Source organism: Anastrepha ludens, chromosome 2 (assembly GCF_028408465.1).
Source record: "Anastrepha ludens isolate Willacy chromosome 2, idAnaLude1.1, whole genome shotgun sequence".
NCBI lineage: Eukaryota > Metazoa > Arthropoda > Insecta > Diptera > Tephritidae > Anastrepha > Anastrepha ludens.
Window position 1 is genome coordinate 84,945,279 of NC_071498.1, and position 10,973 is coordinate 84,956,251.

General features: G+C 35.2%; 1 protein-coding gene across 1 annotated transcript; it reads right to left on the bottom strand.

The window, feature by feature from the left end:
• Positions 1-1,149: 1,149 nt before the first annotated feature.
• LOC128869168 (prolyl 4-hydroxylase subunit alpha-1) lies at positions 1,150-10,527 on the bottom strand. The gene is made up of 8 exons (XM_054111702.1): positions 10,409-10,527; positions 5,664-5,815; positions 2,776-2,932; positions 2,343-2,691; positions 1,779-2,272; positions 1,668-1,710; positions 1,287-1,452; positions 1,150-1,220 (listed from the first exon to the last, which is right to left on the bottom strand). Exons 1-8 carry the CDS (start codon positions 10,525-10,527, stop codon positions 1,150-1,152), a joined length of 1,551 nt encoding a protein of 516 aa, XP_053967677.1.
• Between the last annotated feature and the right edge of the window lie 446 nt (positions 10,528-10,973).

The following is a 10,973-nucleotide window of genomic DNA, read 5'->3' on the forward strand; positions in this document are numbered from 1 at the left end:
ATTCATTCATTCATAAGGTTCGACGTGAATTGGAGGCATCAAGCCGCAATGGGGAATTTGTTGAAAAAAGCAAAAAACATGAGAAACGTTCCGACACCATCGGATCTGCAGAATTTAGCATCTCTGCTCCTTCACACAAAGCCATGGCGTCACAAGATTTGAAGGGCTGAAAATTTCCATAGCCACCCCAACAACGAACTTATGGCCGCCTTACTCCCCAAACCTTAATCATCCGGATTACTACGTATGGGCCATAGTTGAGCGTGAAACCAATAAAAATCCTCATAACACCATTTCTTCTTTGAAAACACCAATTATTACCGTTATGGTTAGTATGAATAAAAAGCTTTTGTTTCGGGCATGCAATCGTTTCTGGACCTGGATCAAGTAGGTTAAAATAAGTTAATAAGCTAAAGTTGTGTAAAAAATTCGTAAAGTTTTATTAAATTTTGTTCAAAATAAAAGCTAATTAGTCCTGCTCTCAAGTTGTCCTTAAATAACGTAAGCACCCTGTATATATTTTTGTTTATGTAGTAAACAAAAAAGAAAACAAATTTGCCAGTTTTTGGTCCATGCGCATTCAATAAAGGTGATGGCACTAGACCAACAACAACGTTTTGTACCTAATGTAATGTCGCGACAAAGGAAATAGAAACGCCGAACTGTGTTGAACAGGCGATATGTAGTTGGAATTAGAAGCATACGACGATGATGCGAATGGAACGACTTTTCATTTTGTGCTGGCATCTGAATTCACACGGAAAAAGAAAATAATCAAATCAGCTGGTCCACTGATATCACCTTTAATAGATTCGCCTTGTTTTTGATAAAATGAAGGAAGAAAGTGATATACTTGAAAATAATACTTAAATGAAATTTAAATTAATTTAAAAACTAATTCTATATTTTTAGTGAAAATCTTTACAACAATAATGATTGAAAAAAGTTATTGAAAGTATAATTAACTCAAATGACAATGTACTAAATGTTTTGTTTGGCTAGTGCCGTCACCTTTAATAAATGGGCCTTGAGCCAGCCTAACATAACCCAAACTAAACTCCGAAAATGCCAATTTGTAATTACGAAAATTCAAAATCTTAACTCTAACCACTTTATTATTTCACACACTTAACAACACAAGACTTTAACCTATACATTAGACCATAATTCACAGGGACGGCGCTCACTCTGATCATGTTCACGTATCCAACGATTGAGTACTGAAAATAACACAAAACATTAATTTATGGGAAAAATGTTTTCGAACTCATTTGTTTTCAACATACCCCACTTGGAGCCGACGATAATCGGACAACCTCCGTGGAGAGTACGTTGATCTTTTTCGCCACTAGCATGCAGATTGTACCAGAAAGCCGCAGCACCCTTTTTGGGCTTTAACAAACGTTTGAGATAGGGAAAAGCAGTGCCGCCGCCTTGCTCGACATCAGTTAACTTGAAAAAAAAAAAAACAATAATAAAAAATTATAGATATGAGTACAGTGAGTTAACGAATTTCTGGCAAAGTGACTTTTTTACAATATTCGCAATGTTCTTCATCCCTCAAAAATTAAAAAGAAAAAATGTAGAAAAGCATAGCTAATATTGGATCACTGTGCCATAACTTTTTTGAACTTTAAATTAGGCGAAGCAAAAGTGAATTGACTTACATAAAATAAAACTGTTGCAATTCGATTGCCCATTTCTTTATCGCTGACAACAAGATCAGTCTGGTATGAAAATATCAAAAATTTGAATTTGTTAAAATTACTTTCGAAAACAAATAAATCCTCCTCACCAAACTTAAATCAAACCAATCATAATGTTGTTCATAATGCCCACCGATGCCATAATTCTGAAACTGGTGATCCTCTGCAAAGTTCATATTTAAATTTGTCATGTCCTCAACACGCACATCAATCGTCTGCAGTATCTTGTGCACTGTTTTCGGTAAAAATATGGCTTGACTTGTGCGCACACGTGAGACAACAGATTCATTAGCACCAAAGATTTTCGAACGTACAATGCGATTTTTTGTTAAACTTCTCATTATCTCGATTTCAGCATCCGAAAGCACATCGTAATAGAGCACAAGCAAAGGATAGTGATTTAGTTCTTCGGCTTTTATGGGTGCAAGCAGTAAAAAAGGATGCGTCTCGGTGAGGTAGCCACAACGTAGATCACGTTCTTCGCTCGGGCTTTGCGTAAATAAGCCATTGCAAATGTGTTTGTAAAGCGTGGGGGGATCGGTAGTGAATAGGTTGGTTGGTAATGGCTGCAAATGTGGGAGGGAATAGATTTTATACTGGGAAAATAAAAATTATTTTACGCAAATTTTCACGCACTTCATGGTCTTCCGTTAGATTAACGCTAGCATATTCACTTTCAAAATATTTGGCCTGAAAATGCAAGTAAGTCGTTGTATAGTTCTCGACATTTGGACGCAACTGCACCAACTCCGCTAAGGTTTGATTTGCGCCCTTCAAATCTCCCAGCTCCGTTTTTGTTTTGGCCAGCATCAACAAAACTTCTGCCTTATCGATTTTCTCTTCTACCGAAAGCATTTCGCTGGGTAACACTTCGACGTTGCGCAAGCGTAGCGCTTCTGTAGCCCATGCATGAGCGAGTCGCGTTTTATTTTCTTTGGCAGCGTATTTCGCAATATCAAAACAAAGACGGGCATCTAGATTGACGCTGGAAATGAACGAATGAGAAAATAAAGTTATTAAAGAAAATATTCCTAGATGATTGTGATGAAATTACTAGGACAGCACTCACTCATACTTTACACCATCCAGTATACCTTGAGCCATATCTGCTGTGTTGAGCCGGTAGACATCCTGTATGCGCACTAAGCCGTCAATAGCGCCATCTAATTCGGAAGTTCCAGGATATGGAATGGCGTCCTTGTAGCGCTCAATTGCGTTGAGTGATTCTGCGGAAATCAAACATATTTCTTTATTCTTATTCTTAGAAACTCGTCTTTCTTTGTATCGTATAGGTTTTGTGCCTAAATTTCAAATTTATTATGGTTTTATTGCTTCAATACCAACATTAAGTACTACGAAATAATGTAACCAATTCCAAAGCCATATGTATAAATAAATAAAGCCATATTACTTTATTTCACTTCACATCGATAAATACAGTTATATAGCTTTAGTTCTATGAAAAAAGTGAAATAAGGTCATAATAAAAAAGTTGCATATGTGAGACGAAGTAATACTGTTGGATTCATACAAACATTTCAAGCGTTGACAACCATTTTACCAACAAATAAAACATGAACCTAAGGAAAAGGAAACACAAATATTTGAAAGAGCACTATAAAGGCAATAAGTATTATAATGATAAATCACATTTACAGGGCTACAGGGAAAGTCCTCCTTGATACATAAGGACATTATTATTTTGGTAATTACTTATGAATTTGCTTATATGGTTCATTGCTGCTCCTGTACTATAAAAATTCAGATGGAGGTATTTTTTCTTGTAAAAAGTCTTTCAAAATAGGAAACCCGTTAGTGATTCCTTGCGCTCCTTCCATTTTTCTTTTATATATCAGCAACTTCTTGTGAAAGGCTTGCATGAACTTTAAACAGCAAGCTATTGAAAATAAATTTCTATTAATAATGATTGTTAGTAGCTACAACGACTATCTGTGAAGGTCCCCTTTTAAATTATAAAATTTGGAAACCACTGTAATAAACCCTTAAATCACAAGATATAAAAGTATCGAGCATTCGATACATGGAGAAAACGCAGAAGATAGCCAGAAAAAATTTTTTTCAAAAATTTACGGAATTTGTATGCCACTTTAAACTAACACTTTATTAAACCAAAATTCAATGAGCTGTAAAACTGCACACCCGAAAGTTTTCTAAAAATTCTGACTAAGAGGTTTGAAATTTTTATCTAAATGTATAGATTTTTTTATGAGTTGACACAAGGTTTGAAACTGGAATTTATACAGGTTTTATAGTAAACTAAACTATATGAGCAAAAAAAAAATAAGTATTGAAATACTAAAAATACTCAATACTAAATTAAAATAACGTCTAAATTTGTCAATAAGTTCCCGTGCTATAATTATGAAATTCAGGGTTTGATTGAAAAGTAATGAGCATTCCCGCGCGGAGCGGTTGTCAAGCGTTCAACCAAATCGGCTGGTGGGGGAAAATGATCGTTGGACCTTCCCCTTCCACTAGAAACCGGTCCCAGTTCGCTGGCAACAGCGATGCAGTCAACATCGCTCCGCGCGGGAAAGTTGTTTTAAAAGTGTGTTAGGATTTTGCAGTGGCGAAAATGCAGCGATCGTTGGAGCAACGTTACTCGATCAAATTTTGCGTAAAGCGAAACAAAACGAGTACCGAAACCATTGGGCTACTCAAGGAGGCTTACGGGGACCAATCTCTGTCCAGTGCCCAGGTAAAACGGTGACACAAGGCGTTCAAGGAAGGCCGGGAGGACGTCGAAGACGAACAGCGATCTGGAAGGCCTTCGACGACGCAAACAGACGAAGATGTGAACCGGGTTCGTGAATTTTTGAACATTCCCCTCCGGACTTCTTGTTGTTCCCGCGCCTGAAAAGAAAGCTGAAGGAGAGGCGTTTCGACTCCATCGAGGCGATCCAAGAAACTGTGACAGCCGAATTGAATGCGATTCCGGCGGATGAGTTTAAAAAATGTTTCCTGCAGTGGAAGGACCGCTACCAGCGGTGTATTGACGCCAAGGGTCCTATTTTGAAGAATATTAGTTGTATAAGCCAAAAGGTTTAATAAAACTGCTTAAAAAAATAAGGCTCATTACATTTCAATCAAACCCTGAAGTATATTTTTTCGACATCATTATCAGCAGATTCAGGGTCTACATAAGATTCTAAGAAAAAAGGTCCACTACAGCATAACTTTAAAGTCAATTTCGAAATGAAGATAAGGATAAAGATAAGATAAGACACAGGTACAGATACTGATACAGATACAGATACAGATACAGATACAGATACAGATACAGATACAGATACAGATACAGATACAGATACAGATACAGATACAGATACAGATACAGATATAGATACAGATACAGATACAAATTAGATATAGATACAGATACAGATACAGATACAGATACAGATACAGATACAGATACAGATATAGATACAGATACAGATACAGATATAGATACAGATACAGATACAAATTAGATATACTAGATACAGATACAGATACAGATACAGATACAGATATAGATACAGATACAGATACAGATACAGATACAGATACAGATATAGATACAGATACAGATACAGATACAGATACAGATACAGATACAGATACAGATACAGATACAGATACAAATTAGATATAGATACAGATACAGATACAGATACAGATACAGATATAGATACAGATACAGATACAGATACAGATACAGATACAGATACAGATACAGATACAGATACAGATACAGATACAGATACAGATACAGATATAGACAGACAAGAGGGGGCTTTAATTCGGGTTAAAGTCTCACACTGATGGCTACAATGGCCATAGACTGTCGAAGCACTCCTCTTCCGTAAAAAAAGAAGATACAGATAACAAAATATGACCTTGGTTAAAACTGAATTTACATTATGTTTAAATATATTGGCATGTTTGAATTACTTTTTCCTGATTCATATTGCATAAGGTTTTCAACACGCTCCCAATCCATTGTCAAGCGTTTGGTTAGCATATACATATTTAACGGGCTCTCAAAGTAATCCGCCCCTTCTCGAAGTGCTTCATCGCGATCTGCTTCCAATTCTTCCAACCGACTGCAAAACGGTAAGTAACCAGAAAGTTGGGTGATTAGAGAAGGATTTTCAGAGTGGTAATTTCCATAATTCGTAATAATGTAAAATATTTCTAACCAAGCAACATAAAAAGCAATTTGAGAATGTCCATACATATATTCATTTCAACAGAGGTACCTGCACTTTGAATATAATTTCCTTATCTCTTCTTACACTTCACTGCACAAATATTCTGTTAGTTGCAAAAAGAAAATTATTTAATTCACAGACGATTGGGGTCGGGGAGAAGCTGTATTGGCAACATATGCTGCCTAAGTAGACGAATACCTATAAACCACACTTTATAAGTCTTTCGTCAGGGAACCGTTCTAAGCTCTGCACCCACAATATTGTTTTAGGTGAAAATTGTAGAAAAAGTGTGAATCAGATTATAAACCGCCTAAATATATTGAGTCATTTAGATTTTTAAGATACAGAATTTGAACCGGCAGAGTTTTGAAACCCAAAATTTTTGGTATAGAATATTGTATCATAAAAATGTTTGCACATTACTTCTCATCATCCTATTGTATGACGCAAAAGATTAGACGATGACAACATCGCATGCTGGCGGTCCTTACAGTTTTCGAGAATCTACAAAAGCTTTATGAAGCTTGGCAGCGCCAACAATCTAAGCACCTTGTACTTCGCGTCATGTCTCTATCTATCATACATCTGCGGAATTACCCAATAGTATAAAGGACACAACCGCAAGTAGTCATCACACGGTATTCTCCATAACCCGCAAAACACAGACTCTCCAACTCTGAAAGTATGCGGAAGTATACCTGGAAGTAGTAGCAGAAAAAGGCAAGGCCCTCTTTGCGCTGGAAAAATAAAGCACAGAAGGATTTGACTTCTCTTGGTGTATTCAACTGTCGCACAAAGAGAAACGACACGTACGCTTTGTTAAACTCGATTAAAATCGCTTAAGTGATTAAAGTAATAAATCAAAGAGGAAGAAGGCAATTTCCTTATACTTCAGCTTTATATGGATATCATGTTTGATTATAATTATTGTGTATTTATTTTTAATTGTTCGCAAGTTTGATTTCATGCTTGTTAATAGTTCTTGTATCGAAATCGTTGAGTACATGAAAAGCTCATCATCAGCGTGTAGTGTTCTTATCGAGTTTAATTCAAGTACGTTATTAAGATATTACATTTTAAAAATAAAGCCTTGAGCTTGCGGTACACCTGCCCCTATTGCGCGCGTGGAACTTATTACGTTATTACAAGATTATTTTCTGGCCCCAGTTCTAAAAGTCTTCTGACCATTATTTCTATTGTATATTAGTCGAATCAATTGCTTTAACTAAATCACCAGGCGAAGTACATATTTTAATTTATAGACAATATTTTCGTACATGAGAAACAAGCAGATTTTTCTTGAGTTTCAGATTTGTGCAAATCCAAATTGGTTCTCATCAAATATTTGGTTATGTTTTAGAAAGAATTTGAATCGATTAAAATAACATTTTAAAATTTTGGAGCAATAATGCTTAATTTCGTTATTTATAGGAAGCTTGAAAATATTTATTAACTTCTTCTTGTGTCGATTGGGACAACGGAGCCAATTTTTACTTCCCCTAACTCCTGATTAACTGCAAAACATTCATTGATAAATTTAGATAATCGGAAAACTTGAAAGTCTTATATTTCTTTATAAAACGTGCAGATATCCCATACGGATCATTTGCTGTTATATTCAAATTTTTGATTGCCCTTTCAAGCTAATAAATACTGCATTCCTCCAATGGAAAAGGATAATTGAATTCTGTTGTCAGTTATCAATATAATTTAAAAAAAATGGTACTTTCTTAGAAAAGTATTCATTGCAGATATTCCCGATTTGAATTTTGTCTCTTATGCTATTATTTCCTCATTTCATTTCACTAATTTCGGTTTACCGTAATCCCCTCTTTGTCTCCTTTTATAAGTTCCTTTAGAACAACCTATATTTTTGAAATGATGATTTTTTTTACTTTCATTAAAAAAAAACAGCGCTTAACATGAATAATATAACATATTGTACTCAGTTATGTTAATTGAGGCAGGGTTGAATGGCTCGCGCTAAGGAGTTGTCGTCTAGCTTCTTTCACTGTCATTTCTTGATAATAATCTAATTTTTCATATGCATTTTAAACCGTTATCTCGAGTAGGTTCCAGCAACGAAGGCTTAACGGCCTTACAAAGGCAATTTTCAGAGGTTTGCCCATTACCTACCTAAGGGCTACTGCTGCTGGATAAACAATGTGTGATGCTTCATATCCACAGCGAAGCGCTACAGCAACGGTATTTATCGCGATAAGAATATTTTTAGCCCAGTACTAACCAGTTAACTGTGTTTGGCGAGTATATTCGTCATGGAAAAGTGGCAAAAATTTTTGTCATCACAACAATATTAGTCATGACAAGAAAGTAGTTACCATTGGGTATTTAAATTGTAATTTTTGTAAAAAATGTAACATATTTTTAAATTTCAAGATGTTTAGAAGAATATGAGACCAGGCCAAAATAAACCAAAAAAAAAACCTAAAAATATGAAAATTTGTGTAATAAACTCATGCTTCCCCGCATACACCGGAAGAAGCAGCGTATTAGTTCGCATACCGAATCAGCCATGGTATATATATATCAGCGATTTAGTGGTATTTGGGGAACAGTTATTATCAAGTGAGTATACGATCTCACGAGTCAATGGTTCTTATAAAGTGAGTGTGTAAATGTTACAAAGTTTTCCAGAAATATTTGTAAAGGCCCAAGCAGCTAGAGTGCTCATTTTTTTTTTGTTTTTAAGTTAGTTTAATATTTTATATTATTATAATATAATAAATAATAATAATAATATAATAATAATAATACTCTTTTTTTAGTTTTAATATTTTTATTCTCAAAATGAGCAATCCCGGCAGCGACGATGATGTGATTTCGCCTACAAAGAAGATAATACGTTTACAAGCATTTTCGTCGTCCTCTGAAAGCATTACTGCCGACAGCGATCCTGAAAACATACATCATGTAACCCAATTACTCGTGAATCATTTTCCGGATTATACAAATCCCGGAACTTCGAGTGCAAGCAACGCCACACGAAGGTGTTCCCTGTGTTATAATAAACGTAAGATGTTTACTGGTGTTCTGTTGGAATGTGCCCTTGTGTGTTGTACCTCGTTTCAGAAAATACCACTCCACAACAGAAAAATAAATCTTGAACTTTGTATTCTTACATTTTTAGCGAAATAACATAAGTGAAATAAATCAATATTCGTAATTTTAATTTCATTTTACAAAATAAGCCTATACCTATGTTTCATGCAATTCTTACTCTACGCTTGGCAATTATACCCGTCCTCGTTCGATTTTCGCGACACAAATTTGTGGGCGCTTTGTAAACGGTGCGACACAGTTAAATGGTTAATAAAGAAAATATTCGTTTAGTTTTATTTGATGAATATCTAAGTTATAGCTATACAAATGATCTCTCACTCTTAGTACATTTTTGAGAGGTAGAAGGGCTCACACGAAGTTGTTTAAGTTCTAAGATTTAGTTTAAAGAATTAAAAACTATTTCGCTAAACATTACTAAACAATAAAAGAAAATCTAAATTTATACATTAACAATTTGCACTACAGTGGCGGCATTCGCAAGTCGTCTTAAAAGTCGAGGCCGCCAGTCTGGCGACAAGATGTCATTAAAAGGGATTGATTTTCTTCTCTTATGTCATATAACGCTATTAAACACAATAAATCAGTTTCAACGTATTCAGTGTTTTCTAATATCCATATATTTGCTTTAAATCAGTCAGGGACAAATAACTCAGAAAAGCTGGTCTTCCCATCAGAGAAATTTGCCGATCGCAAAGGTTATTTGAGTCACGTGAGTCTTTCAACTAAAAACTGTCTTTTACAAGCTTCCTAGGAAAACATAATTAACTGAAGTGTTCCACGGAAATATAAACATGAACAGCCCTTTCTTGTCGAACCAAACTTGGTAGCCTTACTAAAGCATTGAAGACGAAATTAAATCTTGCGCCTACCCGCATAACTTTTATCACTCTTTTCCGCCTGGAGTTGATTATTAACTTTAATGAACAATTTTTTCCTTAAAATTTTTAAGTTTCTCAAATGCCGTATAGCACATCAATATTTTGACCAGTTTCGACTACTTTTTTTTTGTGAATATTCATCATTTTTTTTATAAAAGTATACTTCACTGTCTAGAAAAATCCAAGTTTCAAACTTTGCACAATAATTAGAAGAATTCCCTAAACTTTCCATTACAATTTTAAGGTTTTTAATTCGAATTTTTCGAAAAATTGTTGGCAAGCCGCTTCACAACTTATTAAATTTTAGTATAATAAGTACAATCTTGAAGTTGCCAAAAAATTAATTGATTTTGTTATACCTTTATCCCTTGGTAATGTGAACATTGCATTGGTAAACAAGAAAATTTAAAGAAAACAACAAAATTGTCAAAATAGAGATGTGCTATTGTTTCATCGCCTGGTGTACGTCAGTACTGAGAAAATCTCAAGCCACTTCACTCTTTTTACCACTCGCACCCTCACTTACGCCTTCAGAAATTCCAACTTATTTTCATTAGCTTTTATATATTTTTGCATATGCCGCAAAAAGACCGCTTCAAATTGCACCAATTTGGTCATTTGATGTACGGATGAGTAGAACTCCATATTAAAAGGAAACACGTTGGCACAAAGCAGCAGCAGGAGAATGCAATTCACCGGAAAAATAGTACAAAAGTTGAACTGCATTTTCTAGCAAGCCAAAATCACCACAAAAACATAAAATCCAATAATTAGTATATTTCACGCTGCACTATAGCTATTTATGTACATATATAACTACCCGCTCTAGCCAAAACCAAAATTCTTACTAAAAGTCACATAAACCAAAGGAGATCAATCGACCACATAGACACGATAATAGTAAGCTTTAGCAAATTCGCTGTTAACAGCAATCGGCATGGTTGAAAAGGTTGGAGAAAGGCCATTATAGTTTAAGTGGCATAACCGCTGGAGTCTCGTTGATTGTGTGGGGCGATTACCTAACCGGTTTCTAATTTACATACGTACCATGTTTTGTAAACTGAGTGTTTTGCCGGCAGCGGCGAGCTTTC